The sequence below is a fragment of the Bufo bufo genome, chromosome 5 (genome assembly GCF_905171765.1).
Source record: "Bufo bufo chromosome 5, aBufBuf1.1, whole genome shotgun sequence".
In the NCBI taxonomy this organism is placed as follows: domain Eukaryota; kingdom Metazoa; phylum Chordata; class Amphibia; order Anura; family Bufonidae; genus Bufo; species Bufo bufo.
In genome coordinates, this window is record NC_053393.1 from 178,151,067 (window position 1) to 178,170,590 (window position 19,524).

The 19,524-nt window shown below is 42.7% G+C and overlaps 1 protein-coding gene across 2 annotated transcripts in view; it reads right to left on the bottom strand.

Moving 5' to 3' along the window:
• Positions 1-4,345: 4,345 nt before the first annotated feature.
• PTPN2 (protein tyrosine phosphatase non-receptor type 2) overlaps positions 4,346-19,524 on the bottom strand; it is a 102,457-nt gene continuing 87,278 nt past the window's right edge. Inside the window, exons 9-11 of one of the 2 annotated variants that reach the window (XM_040431266.1) lie at positions 18,390-18,562; positions 16,132-16,233; positions 4,346-4,713 (exon numbers count right to left, since the gene is read on the bottom strand). In XM_040431266.1, the coding sequence (XP_040287200.1) occupies positions 4,692-4,713; positions 16,132-16,233; positions 18,390-18,562 (297 nt within the window). In that variant the 3' untranslated portion in view covers positions 4,346-4,691. The remainder of the gene's footprint in view (positions 4,714-16,131; positions 16,234-18,389; positions 18,563-19,524) is intronic. The other variant, XM_040431265.1, reaches the window with a different exon arrangement.

Here is a 19,524-nt window from a genome sequence, read left to right on the forward strand (position 1 = left end):
AACTGGTCGATCCTAAAAAATGACCCAGTACTCGGACCTGTGATTCCTGAACAACCGCTAGTCATCTATAAAAAAGCACCCAATTTACAAAACAAATTAGTACATAGTGCTGCTAATCGACTAGAAGATAAAAACCAAAAATAAAAATAAAAAACAGTTTTAACTGGTGTGGTTTTTGCATTGCTTTCAAAAACAGAAAAAGAACAGAAAGGTCACAAAATAGCACTATAATTAGGAGTACCATCAAAGATAAACAGTTAGAATTAGTGGGTGAGATGACATGCCATAGTAAAGGGGTTGTATATGTACTGGAGTGCCCTTGCGGCCTACAGTATGTAGGACGGACCATTAGACCCCTTAAGGTCCGTGTGCAGGAGCACATACGAAACATCAAAAAAGGACTTGAAAGTCATGGTGTATCGGCTCATTACAAAAAATGTCACCAAAAAAAATCCAGAGGGTCTAAAGTTTATGGGGGTGGAATCCGTACAAAACCATTTGAGGGGAGGAAGTTTTCTGGAAAAAATTAATAAAAAAGAGAGTAAGTGGATATATGAATTAGGTACATTACAACCAGGAGGTCTGAATGTAGACTTTGACCTGCAAGCTGTGTTAAATTAGAATACAAAACTGATAGAACAATTATGTCCATGTGAATTGGGACCAAATAGCAGCCGTTTTTTCCCTTGAGGATTAGGTGATACAAGTATAGCGTTAAAGCAGTAAAAGGCAAGTGGTCCGGAGTAGCACATTAGATGCTTGATTAACTCCAGCCTACCAAATAAAAAGAAGGGGGAGGGAAAGATGAAGTGTGCCCCTGACGAAGCTCAAGGAGTGAAACCCGGGTCGGGCAAAAGTTTAAGACGCTGGGATTTTAAATGCTAATTTTAAAGAGCGCGAGTATGTGAAAATCAAATTTTTTTAACCAAACATCATCGGAGCTTCACTATTGCAGAAGCCACTTGTATTCACAGAAACCTCTAGGAAAAGAAATCGAAGAAAAAAACTGTAGATTCACCTGGGGTATATCTGAATTAAGTCCGTGGGCAGATCCTGTGGGATTGCATGGGAACGTGGATCTCCGTCAGTATAAAAACAACTAGCTACGGAGGGATTATATACACGCCTTGGTTGACATAGCGCTGTGTAAGTATAATCTGTGCAGTGCAGGTTACCTAACCGTACGGACTTACACTATCTTAACTTTTATTAGTTGCAGGATATCCATATACAGGATATTTGCAGCCCTCGGTTCTCTTTCAAAAGGGAGAAGGAAGAAAGAAAATTTGTTTGCATACTGGCCTTGAGGATATGCGCGGTCCGAACTCTATATTTATAACAGCATTTACATCTGAATCGTTTTTTATCTCCAGGTAATTAAAAATGTAGTATAGCAACTGAGCTATTCAATAAGGCTACTTTCACACCTGCGTTAGGTGCGGATCCGTCTGTTTTTTTTTTTGTTCAGGATAATGCAAACGGATCCGTTTTGACTTTACATTGAAAGTCAATGGGGGACGGATCCGTTTGAAGATTGAGCCATATAGTGTCAACTTCAAACGGATCCATCCCCATTGACTTACATTGTAAGTCTGGACGGATCAGTTTGCCTCCGCACGGCCAGGCGGACACCTGAACGCTGCAAGCTGCGTTCAGGTGTCCGCCTGCTGAGCGGAGCGGAGGACAAACGCCGCCAGACTGATGCATTCTGAGCGGATCCGCATCCACTCAGAATGCATTAGGACTAGACGGATCCGTTCGGGGACGCTTGTGAGAGCCTTCAGACGGAACTCACAAGCGGAGCCCCGGACGCTAGTGTGAAAGTAGCCTAAAATGTATCTGTATGGCGCGACCTGCTGTTTGTTATTTTCCTTATTTTTTGTCCACCACACTGAGGTGGGTTGCACATGCTCAGTTTAAATCTTCCACCAGACATATCTATTAGGCCCCTTGCAGACGAGCGTGAGCAAATTAGGACCAGATGTGTTCAGTGAAAAATGTGAGATTTCGCAAGCAAGTCCATTCAGTTTCTATCACGCGGGTGCAATGCGGTTTAATGCGTTTTGCACGCGCGTGGTAAAAAACTAAAGGTATACAAACAACATCTCTTAGCAACCATCTGTGAAAAACGCATCGCATCCGCACTTGCTTGAGGATGCGATGCGAGTTTCACGCAGCCCTATTCACTTGTATGGGGCCAGCATTGCGTGAAAAACGCAGAATATAGAACATGCTGCAATTTTCACGCAACGCACAAGTGATGCATGAAACCAACACTCATGTACACAGACCCATTGAAATGAATGGGTCTGGATTCAGTGCGGGAGCAATGTGTTCGCCTCACGCATTGCACCCGCGGGGAATACTCGATAGTCTGCAAGGGGCCTTAGAATCTGTGGCAGTTACAGGGACCGAGCTGCAGAAGAGAGGACACCCCTGAGCTGCCAGCCTGCAAGGCATCGAGCAGAACTGGAGCAAAGAATGGGGAGATGTCTGGATCCATGTGCTGTACAGGGCTAGTTCTAGCTTTGTTAGAGATGGTCATGTACTATAGCAGGGATCAGGAACCTTCGGCACTCCAGCTGCTGTGAAACTACAACTCCCAGCATGCTAACATGCCCGGTTGACCTCCCATAGAGGTGAATGGAGCATTATGGGAGTTGTAGTCTCAGAACATCTGTAGTGCCCAAGGTTACTGATATAGGATGTCTGATTTTCACTTACTACATCAATCATGGCATAACCTCTAAGTAATGTTACAGAAACCCCCCCTACTTTCAAACACTGGTCTTCAGGTGTCGCCTACATGATCTAGCTGAATTAGGTAACGCACAGAGAATTGAAATCTAATGATCTGGGAGGAATACAAAAAAAGAAAAAAAAAAGAAAAAAAAAAGCTTACTTTTTAAGTAGAGCAACTGGTTCAATCTTATCTATTTATTTAGTGCGCTGGATTGTTTTTCGGATAGATGTGTGTAGGTCTGCAGCCATCGACTATTTTTGTAATAGAGTATTTTATCGATTAATCCAACGATTGATTGAGTAATCTAATAACAAAAAACTAAAAGAATGTTTTTCTTTATAAAAACTCATCAGCCCCCCCATGCCATCAGGTTCCTCCCTAGTACCATCAGCTGCCCACTCAGTGCCACAGCTGCCATCAGGCTCCCCTCAGTGCCACCAGCTGCCCCGTCAGTGCCATAATATTCCCCCTCAGTGCCATCACCCTTCCCCCCCGGAGTGTCACCAGCTTGCCCCCCAGTGCCACCATCTCCCTCTCCTAGCCATGTCCCCAGCGCTAGTACTTACCATTCCTGTAGGGTATACAGTGCAGAGCGGTATGGGCCGGCGGGTGACCACAGAACGGTAATAGCAAGTGCTTCACTCCCGCTCAGAGGTCACATGACACAAACTAATCCTCGATGCAGAGCCTTTTTTTGTGTCGAATTACTCGATTCAATCGAGTAATCGTTTCAGCCCTAGATGTGTGGATGTTCTTATTTTAGGATTGCCCACCATGGATGGAACATTTCCCAGCTCCCTCAGCAGCTGCAAAGGCTTAGAGGAAACCGTGCCCACGAGGCAGATGTATGACTACAAATCAGTTACTTTCATCTGAATGTTTTCTTTAATGAAACATGTGCACGGATTTCTGCAAGACCACATGTGTATATATAGTACCTTAATGGTAGCCACAGTAAAGGCGTCTGCTGCCAGTTCACCTCCCTGGCAGGGAAGCTGTGTTCAATGTAAAATGCCCAGATTCCATACTGTACTCCAGACACTATACTTCCATACTACTATTTGATACTAAAACCGGATCTTCTCCTGGGGTGTGGCCGAAAGGAATATGATATATAAAACTGTTGGTGGTAAGTAATGCAGAATAAAACAGCCACCGACAGAACAGAAAGACAGCGTTGTCTTGTCCCTTTGGCTGGTGGATGGAATTAACCTCTAGCCACATTATATGAAGGAATCCATCCTTGTAGCATTTTGTGCCTCTTCTTTTGTCTTTATTCACTTTGACAGATTATGGCTCCTTGTAAGAATTGTGTATTTCCAAAAAACAGGACTGAATCCTGCCAGGTTATTGTAGGAAAGGTAGTCCTGCTGTCCCATGACAGCTGCCAAATATATAGTGCTCTCCTACAGCCACAATATGTCCTTGTAAATGAAGACTCAGGGCTCATCTGTGAGCGGTTTTATTTTCAGGTGAGAATACTGCGATTCTGATAGGCACTATATCACTACAGGTACGTTAGACAGAGCCTTACTGTGTGTTGCCATACAGGGTTCATTTCTCCACTCTTAAATTTGTTACAAACTGAACCAATAAAAACACATAGTTTTAAAAAAATATTTAATGCTGCCAAAAAAGTATAAAAATACAATGTGAATGGCAGAATGATACAAAGTACATTTCTGATGTATCTTACATAGGTTTCTAAAGTACATGCATAAAAAACACCTGACAGATAATGAAGTGGACTTGGTTCTGTAAAATGTCATGCTGGTGATGTTCTTCACCCTCTGGATGGAGTAGTTTACGCGGTAAACAGATAATGCAATGAGGTCAGCACATTATATAAACCTCACATTTGCTCCTGAAGAGGGATTTCATGTCTTGCTTTGGGTGTCAATGGTTTCGCCGAATAATTGCTGTAGAATAGTCACAAAGCCATGGAGATTTAGGTGTCGAGGAGCCTCGACCTATGACACAATGCAAAACAAAATGACCAGTTCAGTAACACATGTAAAATAAATTATAAAAAAATAAAAAAGCGGCAAAAAAATAAAGCAATCCAAGTTTTTCCTCAGATAAAAAACATAAAAATATTAAATTTTATATAACAAGGCTAGTAAACAACTGCTGGCACTATATAATGTCCTGTGCTCTAATGCTATAAGAAGCAAAGTTTTTCCTTTTCGTTTTACATGTTACATTACTTTTAGTAAATGCTTTATTCGCTTTGTAAGGATCTTGAGTTAAAGTATAGTATAGTATAAAGTCTGTTTTTTCCCTCCCTTTGTGTTAATACATGGTTTAAAACATTTGCAAGTTTCCTTTGAATACAACTGAGTGTAATATATCAGGTGTAAGCTTCACCATGCACTGCTCCTTTGGCACCTGAAGACCAGGTAGTGCCATCATGGTAACAGACAACAAACAAACCCCGTGTCTGATCCTGCAGTCATACTCGCTTCAACTGGTACCCCAATTCTTAAAAACATATGTCTAGTACGTTAGCAAGGAGATGGACTGAAGTAGGACATCAGGATCAGACTACGTGGTTTGTAGTCTGTTACCATGGAGACACAGATTTGCATAGTTGATGAAAATAAATAAATAAATGGGAGAAAATGGTTAATCAATACTATTTGCAAAGCTTCGGTTAGGTAGATGGATACCTTTAACTGTTTCCGGCTTGAAATCTTTTATTTGCACTTCTGAGGCATACAATTAAGAAGATTCATACATATCTAACAGGGATACAAGTTGATTTATTTGTGACTGTTTTATAAAACAAAAGTTAGATAAAAAGGTGAATTCCTTTTCCACACCTAAAGCTAGACATATACATTAGATATGTCAGAAGAACAAGCTGATGTGTCCCATGGGCATGTTTCAATCCACAATGTGCTATCCCTTTCTACCACAGGGAAGGCAGATTAGCTCTCTTCCAGGAGAAAGAAAGCACACTCTGTAGTTCCACATATTGGAGGTAGATACCCTATATAGCAGTGATGGCTAACCTCCGGCACTTCAGCTGTGGTGAAACTACGACTCCCAGCATGCTCAATTCATTTCTATGGAGTTCTGAGAACAGCCAAGCAAGTGTGCGTCTTGGGAGTCGTAGTTTTACCACAGCTGGAGTTCCAGAGGTTAGTAAGGCTCACAGTAGCCGAAACGCGTCACTTACCACTTGTATGTGACCATTAAATCTACTTGAAATTACTATTAGAGCGAGTGCCGGTCCTTACTATACAATTACCTGTGGATCTTCTCCGGGACACGCGCACCGCATCGCTGAGAGCAGAAGTGGCGCTTATATCTTCTTCTGGATCTAGCCCTATGGTCAATGTCTGACCCTGTAACAGGCCTTAGCCAAACCAAAAACCTTCTAGCTACCCTCTGTGGCTACCTCCACAGCTATCTTTGGCACATCCTTTTCACAAGAAGCACTGCCTAGCCTATGAGACTTCCACCAGTACTCGCACTCCCTGCAAGGGGGAAAGAGTACTCTGCCCCTCCTCCATCCCCCGAGACCCACTGTAGAATAGAAAAAAAAGGGAAACTTTGCCAAACCAAGCATGCATTTTTGGTGCAGTTGGAAGAAAGTCATTTGACCGACTTTAGCTCTAAAGAAAAACCCATAACAACTGAAGGCATTTAATAACTATGGAGGACTCACGAGGGCATTTGAGGACAATAATACCTATAAGTACTTAGGATATATTCATGAGGGGCACTTGGCTTTCCTGAGTGAGCATTCGAACGAATCCACATCTGTGCCAGAATACTCAGGTGTTTGGCTCAAGACAGGACTAGCACAGAGCAGAGTCAAAAAGGAAGGGGGGCTGTCTGGAATTCATATGACAGTATGTCTGTTCCCTCGTGGCATTCAGACTTGGGTTGCACAGTACAAATATTGAAATCACGTTGTTTGGACCTACTAGAGAATTCTACTAACCACATTTTATTATATGCAGTGGTTACCTACATCCAGGTACCGAGAAGAAATAACACAGACAGCTCATGTGCTTGTAAGTCATTTATTATTTTCTGAATACAAAATACAGTGGAAAAGTATAACATGGTCCAAACAGTCATAGAGGAAGACCTACAGGAGTATTGCCCAGGAATAGCTATTACAAGTCAATGGCAGACGCTCGTATGCTTGTTCTATTAAATACAAAGCTCTACTCGGGAGTCCCCCTGCTTTTAAGTGGGTTCTCCTGTTTAGACAATCCCAACTTTTAATAAAGAGTCCCTTGACAATAAGCAAATCACCATGTGCCCCACTCCTGGGACTCCCAGCAATCAGCTGTAATATATGGGGAAATCTGACAGAGCCAGGGACGCTCTTTGTAACTGCTCTCCATTCCGGCAAAACGATGAGGATTCTGAATAGCTCCCTATTAACTGAGAATTCCCTAATAGGCTGTATGATTTATTTATTTATTTTTTCTAAACTGGAAAAACCCCTTTAATGCTTTATGGGACAGAATTCAGAAAATGCCATCCATCCTAAAAAATTATTAAGATACAACCACGTGGTCCCTGATAAGTGGAAAATAAAAATCATCTACAAATCAGATCAATGTTTTTTGCAGTTCTTTATAATAAATAGCTAATAAATGTACAATCAAATTAAGCCAAGAGTAAAGGGATTCATTTACAAAGTATCCAGACCAGGTTACAGCTCACCTTTACCGCCTAACTTTGGTCCAACATGAGCATCAACATTCAAAGTAAGACACGCAGTCGTATTCCTCATCTTTTTCACAACCAATATTTTAGGCTGGAAAGTCTGGAGGACAATCCATGTATGTAGAGAACCCAAGGTTAGCTCTGACAACAACACAAGCCACTGGGCCTTTTGTTTAATCCAACATTTCCAAGTATTAAAGCAAATATTCTATATGGAATGGATTTCACGTCATCAGTTTGGTCAGTATAGAACAATGGTGGCGAACCTTTTAGAGACAGAGTGCCCAAACTGCAACCCAAAACCCACTTATTTATGGCAAAGTGCCAACACTGCAATTTAACCTGAATGCTACAGTCCAATCTAATATACCTTCCATGTACTATATAATTTAGCTATAACAGCCTGCCTACTTTCAATGCGCTGCCTGTGCTGTTCATAGTGCGCCCTGCGCTGATGAATGGAATGAAGAGTCTAAGACATATTGGTACACTATAGAGTTTTTCCAGGGTGTGGGTGCCCACAGAGAGGGCTCTGAGTGCCGCCTCTGGCACCAGTGTCATAGGTTTGCCACCAGTGGTATATAGAACTTTGCTGAGAATTCTAAAAAAATGTCCCCTAAATAATGAGGGCATATCGATGAACTGATGAGATCTGAACTTTGGAACTCTCCATCCCACAAAAATTCAATTGAATAGGGCTGAGTCGGGCAAGGTGTTTCACTGCACCAAGATAAAAATCCCCACCATTAACATCATATATTGGTATCGTATTAGTGTCAGGAACATCCCTTTAAAAGGAATCTGTCAGCTCTCTTATGCCAACCTCTCTTAGGGCAGCATAGTGTAGAAACAGACCCACTGATTTCAGCAGTCTGTTACTCCGGTGAGGACATTAAATGGTCAGTAAGTTTTCCACAACTTTGCATAAATCAATAGGACTAGTGACCACAAGAAATTTAAAGGGGTATTCTCCACAGGATAGGCGATAACTCTTCGATTGATGGGGGTTCTACCACTGGGACTCCCACCGATTACGAGAATGGGGGCCCTGTACCTCCTGCAGCCCCCCTGAAATGAATGGCGCATCCACTCCATTCAATTCTATGGGAGTTCTGGAGATAGCCGAGCGCTGTACTCAGCTATCTCCGGAACTCCCATAGAAATGAATGGAGCAGCTGCACACATTCCCAACCAGCCGCTCCGTTCATTTCAGGGGGGCTGCAGGGGGAACAGGGTCCCAGTCGTTGGACCCAACTGATCTGATAGTTATACTCTATTCTTTGAATAGGGGATAACTTAATCTAACTGGAATACCCTTTTAATATAAGTGTAACATAACAGGAGAACTAGATGTTTCTCTCTGATATCAGCCGTTTACCTCCCTTCCCAACCAAACACTTGCTAAATGCTTTTCTTTTTGAAATTTCTCTTGAAGCTGTCCAGGACGATGCAGCTCACTGAAAGGTTAGATTACACATGTCAATAAAAGCCTATGGAGAGGGGAGGGGTAGGAGTGATCAGGAACTTAGAGAGACACGGACAAAGAGATACTGCATAGACTGTGAATATAGCACTTGGCCAGAGACAGACACTAACATACAGGTCAGTACATCTCTGTAATGTCCTCCATGATACTGGGGCTGATTCTGAGTGCATAAGAGAAGGTTAGGAAGAAGATTCTCCTCTAGTTTGTGTTCAGTAGATAGCAGCAGGCCTCCACCCACCATATCTGGGAGAACTGCAAACTAAAGATCTAGCATACAAAAGAGAAAACTGCAAAAAAAAAATGCCCGTTACAAGTCCTATAATAGCCTGAAATAGTGTTAATCCTCCTGTACACACACTGTACTACTGATTAATGCAGTTTCTTGAAAGGTTATGTACAATTTAAGACCACATGCAATCACGTCTGTGTGTGTGGAAAACCCGCAGTGTAATACAGTACCTAAGCCAAATAGATTCTATTTTCTAAATTTCATGTATACAGTATGGAAATTTTCTGCATGGAAATTGACCTACGGTACAGATTTATTTAAATGGAGCATATCAATTGATTGTGCCAATTTTCAGTGCAGGTTTCACCTTTTGCAATGGAAAGGATGACATAAAAAAAAAAAAGAAATGAAACCGTGTAGCCTCATAAAAGAAGTGCAACTGTATGAGCTGGCCATTCCCAGTTCATGCCATCCATTAGGGTTTGTTCAGAGGACTTCATTCCAGCAGGACAGGGGTCAGCAACCTTCAGCATTAGCACTACAATCTACAATTCACAGCATGCTCTATTCATTTCGATGAGACTTCTTAGAGAAAGTATGCATGCTGGGAGTTGTAGTTTCACATAGCTAGAGTGCGAGAGATTGCCTTCCCCCGCAGTAGGAGGAAGTCAGAAGATCTAATTCCTTCCTACTGGTCCTTCTTGCTTCTAATTAGTGGGTCTGAAGTGATCATAGAACAATCATACAACAATATAAATCAAGTATCTGAATATCTACATAACCAGCAAGTTTTATAAAAATGTAAAAGACTAAGAAGCAGACCACCCCTCCCCCCACAATTTAACATACTGGTTGACAACACACATGGATGTCCTCCGCTCCATTCATCTCTACGAGACTGCCAGAGATAGCCAAGAGCTTGTAATCGGTAATGGAGTCGTGGACATGCATGCATCTGCAGCTCCATTCCAACGGTTGAAGCCAGTCGATTAGAAACCGGTCCCTTATCCTGTGGACAGGTTATCATTCTGGGACAATCCCTTCAATTTTCTATAGGACTGCCACAGATAGCAGAGTACAGCGGAGTTGAACTGGGTGGCAGCACGCATGATCGGAAATTCAAAAGCAGGACAGGGACCTCCCTGTTGTGATCACCTAGGGTCTGAGCATCTGGACCTCCGCTCCACTCAAATAGGGGACTCAGGATCCCAACCCCCACCTCCTCCCTTCTCATGATTAGCTGGAGTCCCAGGAGTCGGATCCCTATTGATCACACAATGATCACCTACCTCGTGGATACATGATAAGTTGTTATTCTGGGACAACCCCTTTAAAATTGGAATGTAACTGCTACTTGTACTGATATATTATTCAGTTCTTTCATCTAATCTCATCTCAAATCATGCATACAGCCATAATTCCGGATTCGTTTCAGCCCCCCCTGTTAAAGCCATGTTGCAGTCATTATCTTGTCCTTATACTCTGCAATAAGGCCGAAGAGCAACTATTGCGAAGGAAACGCCTCCATCGTTTCCAGTGCCTCCCCTCCAATTTCTACCACCAGGCTTTGTTGACTTGGCTGCAGCATACCCCCATGACAGCTACAGTCAATCAATAGCCTCAGTGGTCTTTCGTCATGTCCTAGTCCAGCGATTGGCTGCAGTGGTGACAAGGGGTATTCAGCAGCTTGTCTTAACTGTAGTCAAGTAAAAAAAAATCTGGCACGATGGCGGCACTGGAAACGACGAGGGATCAACTGGTGAACTGAAAAGTATAACTTTTCTTCACACTCGGTGGCCAAGGCCAGTTTTTAAAATACCCCTGGCAATTCTTCGAAAGGTGTATTCCAATGCAATAATTTTACATAAAAAGGGGGTCAGAGAGGGTGAAATAAACAGCGAGTACTCACCTTACCAATACCCCCCCCCCCCCCCCCCCCCACACCATTGCTCTGCTCCCCCTCGCCTCTCCACCTCCTCCTCTCAACCTTGCCATGCCGGAAAACAGCTTGGCCTTGCCGAAACCTCAGCAGGTGATTGGCTATGGCTACTTTCACATCTGCAGCATGGAATCCAGCAGGCTGTTCCAGCACAGAACAGCCTGCTGGAATTCTCCAGATCTGGTACTGTCAGATGCAAACGGAACGCCCACCGGCCCCATTAAGTATAATAGGGTCCGGCGGAGATCCGGTGTGCAGAGAAGTGGCCGGACACCAACCGCTGCAAGCTGCGCTTTGTCTCCGGCTGATTCCCTGCATTCTCTGCCGAATCTGGCTGGATCTCTGTGCTGCAGATGTGAAAGCAGCAAGCCGTTTCCAGCATGTCGAGCCTGAGAGGAAGTGAAGAGACCAGAGCACCGGCGTGATATCAGTAAGGTGAGTACTCACTGATAGGTTTTCTCTCTTTGACACCATTTTTATTTAAAATGATTGCTCCCTTCACAGCTTTCAATTATATCTACAGTAGCAATGAGTTATAGGAACTCTTCAAAGAAAAACTGGTACACTGAGTTATGTCTGCCAAGGGCAAGCTTCAAGTCGTTCTCGAAAGTAAGGATCCGTAACTGTATTTCTGCCCAGTGTATACTTATGTGTCACAGCCTGACCACTGATTAACTGGCCCAATTTCACAAGCGGAATTCCTCATTCTCCCCTACATCAGTTTTTGATAAAAATAAATAAAAATTTGCAAACCCTGCGTTTGTGACAATTTTTTTTTTTAAGCATCACTGCGACTAAACTTAGTCTCATGTGGCATTGCTATGCCACTTTTTGGGAAGGGGGTCATAGTAAGGATGGAAAGGGGATGGGGGTCAGTGTGCCCAGCACATTTATCTTTTATGCCAGTTTTGTGGCGTAAAGTGAAGACTGGAATCTACGGCAGCTGCCATAGCTTTTATTTAAGCCACACTAACTACCGGAGGACACGCCTAATCTATGACAAGACCTGCGCTGCTCATTACCCTTCCCCTTTTAAAGGGAATGTGTTTTTAAAAAAACATTTACTACCAGTTAAGGCTACTTTCACGCCAGCGTTTTTGATGGACCCGGCAGGGATCAGCAAAAACGCTTACGTACCCTCTGCATCAGTTATGAACGGATCCGGTTGTATTATCTTTAAAGGGAGTCTGTCACCTCCATACGGCCATATACAGTGCTTACATGGCTCTGTAGCACACCTATACAGGATTGTAACGGTACCTTTGTCTTTAGACTTGCACCAGCAGGAAAAACGAAGTTTAAATTATATGCAAATGAGCACTCGCAAGTGCCCAGGGGCGGCGTTCAGTGTGTAGGTGCCCAGGCTGCTCTGCCTTCTTTTCACTTTACTCCTCCCCAGCCTCTTCCTTTGCCCGCCCTTCAAGTCCGTACCTATCGATGAGGCAAAAGACTTGGAGGGCGGTCAAAGGCAGAGACTGGGGAGGAGTAAAGTGAAAAGAAGGCAGAGCAGACTGGGCACTTACACACTGAACGCCGCCCCTGGGCACCTACACACTGAACGTCGCCCCTGGGCACTTGCGAGTGCTCATGTGCATATGAATTAAACTTCGTTTTTCCTGCTGGTGCAAGTCTAAAGACAAAGACAAAGCTACCGTTACAATCCTGTATAGGTGTGCTACAGAGCCATGTAAGCACTGTATATGGCCATGTGGAGGTGACAGACTCCCTTTAAAATAGCCAAGACGGATCCGTCATGAACACCATTAAAAATTGATGGGGGACGGATCAGTTTTCTATTGCGTCAGAGAAAACGGATCCCTCCCCCATTGACTTGCCTTGTGTGTCAGGTCTTGCTCTGCACCACATCGCTGACTTTTATGGGAGAGCTTTCTAGACATGTCCCGTGCAGAAGACAGGAGGGAGTAAATAAGCGGTGATAACCACTGGAGGAGTACAAAATAAGACGTCGGGTGGTTGTTTTTTGCCGTAAGTTAATGATTTTAATTTTCTGTTGATGCAGACGTACGAGTGCATGTTTATAGGCCAAATTTTATTTTTAGTGACATTATTTTGGGGTACATATAACATTAACTTTAGTTACTTTTTTTGGGGTGATAATGGAAAAAAAAAAAGGAGTTCAGCCAGGTTTTCTTTTACACTTTTGATACATTTGCAACATTCACTGTGTGATATAACTAGCATATTACATTTATTATACAGATCAGCATGATTATGGCGATACCAAATATGTACTGTTTTAAGTGTTTTTTTGTTTGACATAAAAATAGCACATTTCATTATATAGCTGCTATCCAAGAGCTAGAACCCACCCAAAGTTGTAGCTTTATGACGGAATGTTTTCTGTGGGGCGAGATGAAGTTTTCATTGACACTAATTTTATGAGGTACATGGACTTATTAACATTTATTATTTTGGGGGTGGCGTGAAGATGATCAAAATAATTCCAATTTTTTTTATGGACAAAATTTTTATTTTATTAATAAACTATTAACCTTTAACAATTTTTTTTTACTCTCACGAGGGAACATTATAACGCTTTCATAATGCACCGGTATTCCTTGTATACCAATGTATTATTAGATGCCGCAGTCACTATTGACAACAGCATCAAGGGACTTAAAGGGTTTTTCTGGGATGTGCCACTCACAGCCCGGACTTCACACCCAGTAACTAACTGAACTGCCACTGCCCCCTTTTGTTGCTATAAGACTAGGCCGCTGTTGAGACTACAGGAAGATGGAAGACCTTACAGGCCAGGCGCAGGCGGAGGAGCCACAGCAGGAGAAATCGCAGGAGCCGTGCTTCCGTCAGTGATGGGCTCCTGCTGTGATCCAGTGCAGCCTATGAGCTCTGCTCAGTTCCTGCCTCCTGCCAAGGATTAATGGTGTGGGTGGCAGGGACTGAACAGACTACACAGCCTATGTGAACACAGTGCTCGGGACCAGAGCAAAATTGCCAGTACAGGTGTCTGCGACACTTTAACAGGCGTTATTGCGACCTACATTATATATATATATATATATATATATATATATATATATATATATATATATATATATATATATACACACACACACATAGAGATTATATATATATATATATATATATATATATATATATAAAAATAAAATCTCTATTATCTGTCGTTATAATCCTGCCTGAAATGATGAGCAGATAACTGCAGTAAAGTCAACTGTAGAGTGTACAGACCAAGAAGTGGCGCCTATTATTAGGCTTAGTGGCCAGAGCAAAAACTGCAGGATTACTTTTTTTATACAAATAGTGAACGGAAAATTTCAATTAACCACCAAATATTCTTATAAAATATGTTTAACATTATTTAAACAATAGGTCATTTTCTGATGACACATTCCCTTTAAGAGTCAAATTAATATAAAAACAGATTCATTAAAATGACCAATGTGGTTAAAACATTTACACATAAAAATTAGGCTCTGTAACAACTATCCTATGTAAAACCTCAAAGAACTGTATATCACATCCATCAGATACATTTTATGAGTGGCTCTAAATGCAGAAAAGATGTTTCATGCATGGTTGTTCACATCTTAATCATTTATGACAGGGATGCTTAACCTGTGGCCCTTCAGCTGTTACAAAACTACAACTCCCAGTATGCCCTAATAGCTGTTGGCTGTCCAGGCATGCTGGAAGTTGTAGTTTTGCAACAGCTGGAGAGCTGCAAGGCTGGGCAACCCCGATTTATGGCATAATAAGTGGTTGAACCTCCACCAGTCCTGAAAACAGAAGTGCCCAGTCCCATAGACGATAAAGAAGAGTGACCATACACATGCACCGACCTCTACAGTTCCAAGGATTGGTCCCAAGAGTCAATCTCAACCAAAATTCACTAAAGAAAAAAGTGAACTGCTAGTCAACAATTTAATTGTCAAAGTTTAAAGTAGGCACCCTATGGCAATATCATGTCTTCACAGCCAATTTTCTACAGACGTCTTTAGTCTACGGATGAATAAAGGATTTTTGGTTGTGGACATCAAAAAGTAGATTAAATAGATACGGAAAAAAAAAAAAAGAAAAAAAAAAAAAAAAAAGGATAAAACTGAATAAAAACACCAACACGTGGTGCTCACATGGAAGATCTCTGGTGAGGCAACGGGTTTACCAGCTAAGCATGAACCAAGAGAGAAGAACAGACCTTAGAACAGAACCACTTGTGTGGCTTCTTGATGATATGGCTCAAGTACTGTCCCCGGCAGATAATGCCATGATGTAATGTTAACTTCGGGAGTTCAAGAACAACCAAAGAACACCCACAAGCAAAGACAGGAAAAATGACTTCTACAATCCCGTCTCTTCTGTGATGACACACATCCAAAGATGAATAATGTAGGTAGATGAAAGCAAGAGTCATAAGAACACAGAATATTACCAGATGCTAGTCCCTGCAGCAACATATGATGGGCCAATCCGACGGACACTATTAAGGTCTTGCTTTGTGCACTCTACTGCGAAAGGGAGACCTCTGGAACGTTTTATTAACAAGTGTCAACAGAGGGTCTCTTCAGTTGCAGAAAAAAAAAATGGTACCATCTAACCAGGCCGCACAAAGTAACCGAAGCAATACCCTGAGTAGTCTGCAAAAAAATGCTACAAAGTAACATCTGGTCAAACATCTTCACAATATTTGGTGTAATTATGCTAAACCAACATAACAGAAATACATACAAATGTACCATTTTTCTTCCTTACAAAATAAATAGCAGCTTCAGTTAGGAACAGGATGACCCAAAAAGTCCTGAGATGGCTTTAGGAGGAGACACAGATTGTATCCATTTCTAAGCACTCGCCATAGCTCAGGATTTAAGTCTGTCCCATTGACAGCACCCAGGGTTTATATTACGGTGTCCACAGTCACACCCTCACAAGCACCATATTATGTGGAAAGTCAAAGAGAATAAAACTTCCAACAGACATAAGCTCCCGTTAATAGGACTGAAGCCAACCCAACTGGAATGAGATAAGGTTTCCAGAATAACCACCTTTTTCTTTTTCGTTCCGCTTCATGCATCTTTTGCTTCATGTTCTGCACTTTATGTGCAGTGTTTGCTTTCCTAACATCCCGGGCTCGTCTCTTAAGTGAGCTGAAAGGCAAAAGAAAGTTGGTTAGGGTACAACACAGACACAACACAGTTCTTCTTCAAATTTACCATAATAAGATTTGACAACCACAAAACTGAGAAGATAAACCCACTGATAACATTAGAGAACGTTCCACTGAGCACTAAACAAAGGGAAAAAATCCAAGCAATTCTTCACTTTCTTTTCTATGAACCAAACCTGTCTCACTGTAAACTGAGCATTACCTGGAAGTATCTCTGGTTGACCTGCTCTTTCATTTCAAGGTTCAGTCTTCCTTCAAGTGAAGTTACAGACCATACGCGTATGACAAAACAAATGGGTCCAGGCCAAGGATCAGGGCAATTATCAGGAATGAGTGTTTACATGAATAATTTCCCTTTCATGTGGCACATAAAACCATTGTTTGCCTGCAGCACATCACCCTGCATTGTGCTGCAAACAAGGAAACCATAAGGGGGCGAGCGATCATAGAGGAGAGGGCTCCTGTATGTTAATGCAGCTACCACCTCCGCACATGAACAGGCAATTATGGGGAGCGTTCAGTTAGTACCTGATAATCTGCCCATGTAAAAAGGACTTAAGACATCCACAGTATTGCTAACAAATTACGGTAGCTTCTTTGCTCATTTAGAAGGCAATATAATACTTATGTGGCCTCCTCCAGGAAGAATTAAAAGGGAAAATTAATTTTTAAACAAGTTCACAATGGGGTACAAAAATTAAAGGTATACTGAACTCACCAATCCCTCACCTCTAGTGTTTTGATGCTGCCCGGTTCCCCTGCTACTCTCTGCTTTTTCTCCACAGAAAGAAAATGGCGCTCAGCCAAACACTGGCTTAGGTAGGTCACCACCGTGGCCAGTGATTGGCTGAGTGGTAATTTCTTATGTGTAGAGAGGAACCAGGAGGGAGAGGCCAGTAGGGGGCCGGGAAGTGCCATAATATTTTTTTATTATTTTTTTAAAATCAGATAATTTTTATTGAAAAATGTAAAAAAATGCCTATACAAACTAAGGAAGCCATTTATTAAATATAAATACGTCTCTATTAGGCGTATTTCTGGTGCAGATTGCGGCACAAAGGTCCTTTGCGCCGCAATCTGTGACTTTTCTCTGATTACGCCAGGTCTAAAAAAGTGGGCAAAGAAGGGGACAGGCCAGCAGGCCCATTTCATTTACCATTTTGTACACCTGTTTAGGCGTAGAAAATGGTCTAAATGAAGCTCTCTTAAAATTTAGAAGCAGCGGTGGATCTGCCAAAGTAATATAGAGGCCGGCGCCAGTGCAAGGCTTTAAGACCGGCGTCTAAAACGCTGGTCCTAATAAACGTGTCCCTCAGTATCGACAAGTCCTAAAACATATAGCTTACATTGCGCCCCCCTCCCCCCAAGGAGAGAGAGATACTTCTAAAAAAAAACTACTGCAAGCCGTACGCTACGTTCTAGAGGCAGATTCATAGGATTATCTAGTTCAAAGAATATTCCCCATGGAATGGGAGGACTTATGTACGGTGGAATTAGGGCAGTTCTTCCGTGTCAGAGTGAAAGGTTATGGCGATTAGGACATCAGATAGGCAGATTACGAGATGATAGACCTAGAGCCGCTATCCATCTATCTCAAAGGACTTCATATTTAAAGAGGCATTTTCTCTTTGTGAAGTGGTTTAAAACAAATTTTTATTTTCTAGACAGTCCATTAAGGGTTCATGCACACGTATCCGTGCAGCCCGTGCCCGTACGGCGGCCTGCAAACAGTGGGTCCAGCACCGACAACAGGCACCAGAGCTACTGAATATCTAATTTCTGGGGGTGCAGGGTGTAAGATCTTCGCCAATCAGATACTGACTGGCTATCCAGAGGGTAGGCCATAAATATAAAAGGATCGGAAAGCCCCTTTAAGAATTACAGAGTTCCCATTTAAATCCATGTACACCATGGATTTGACTAGGATCTTGAATGGAGGGCTCTCCTCCATTTAGTCGGAACTTCATACTACAGTATTTAAAATTAGCTAACTACACCAAAAACAGAAGATGCTTCATTGGAAAAAACGTTTGCTTCCAGTAGACTTCTCCATTACAACCAGCCTTTGTCTACATAACAAAAGCAGTTTTGTGAAATTAACTTCATGGTCAAAAAGGACCTTGCTTGTTGGCGTACCTTCGTGTGTCCGCATCTGCTGCTTGTGGTATATTAAACTGCTCGGATTTCGTCTCAATTTGCTCTTGTCCTGTGGAGAGCCTGTTACCATTGTAAATCTCCTCTGTCTGTTTGCCGTCTGTTTTCAGAGGCTGGTCTTCTGTGGAAAGTCCTTCTGAAGTTCTTCTGAAATTCTGAAGGTTAAGTAAAAGGAACCAAGGTTACAAGAGTGCACAGAGATAACACATTCTTAATCATTATTTCAGAGAAGAATTATTTCACAGAAAAAGTATTTGAAACATTTCTCATTAATCCAAGACCCTCATTAAAGGGTTCTGGAAAGCAGATAGATACAAGAGGGTTTCATGCCCTTCATACAGCCAGCACTCCTTTTAAAAAGTCCAAAAATGAGTCTTAATGGGGTTCTCCAGGATTTTAACACTTGTTGCATCCCACTACAGACCTGTGGGGGAAAGCATACTGTCCGTCGCTTGGTTTTAGCTCCTTCAGTCCACAGCGATATGGTCCACACTTGTAAACTTCTAGTACAAATGGGGGTCACATGTACTGCTGCAGCAGTGATGCCTCCGCCAAGCACCATGTGACCCAGTGAAGTGCCGATTGAGGGAACGTTGACCACTGTGGCCAGTAACTGGCTGCAGCAGCAAGTGACCTCCGTCCATGCCGGGGACTGAAGCATGGTGATGCAGTTGTGGACCGAAGGAGCTGGAACTAAGCAGCAGGAAGCAGGTAAGCATGCTTCCTTTCACAGTTTAGGTGAGGGAGAGGAGCTGGAGAACCCTTTTAAAAGGAGTTGTCCGAGGAGTTAAACATCCGCGACATGCCTCCAAATGGTGTAAAAGTATACCATGACTTTTTATTTTACACCATTCAGGGGCAGGTACTCAGAAAACTTATTTAACCCCTTAACGCCCAGCGCCTTACATGTACGGCACGCTGATTGGGCGGGTGCAGGAGCAGTGCCCGCCCGATCCGCGGGCAGGGGTCCGGCAGTCACTGATAGCCGGACCCCTACTGTATGCGCCAGCATCTGTGAAATCACCGATGCCGGCGCATTAACCGGAGCTGACTGCGGCACGTGCGATGTCCGTGTAGGGAGAAAGCAACCATCGGGTTGCTGCTGTGATGGGGACCC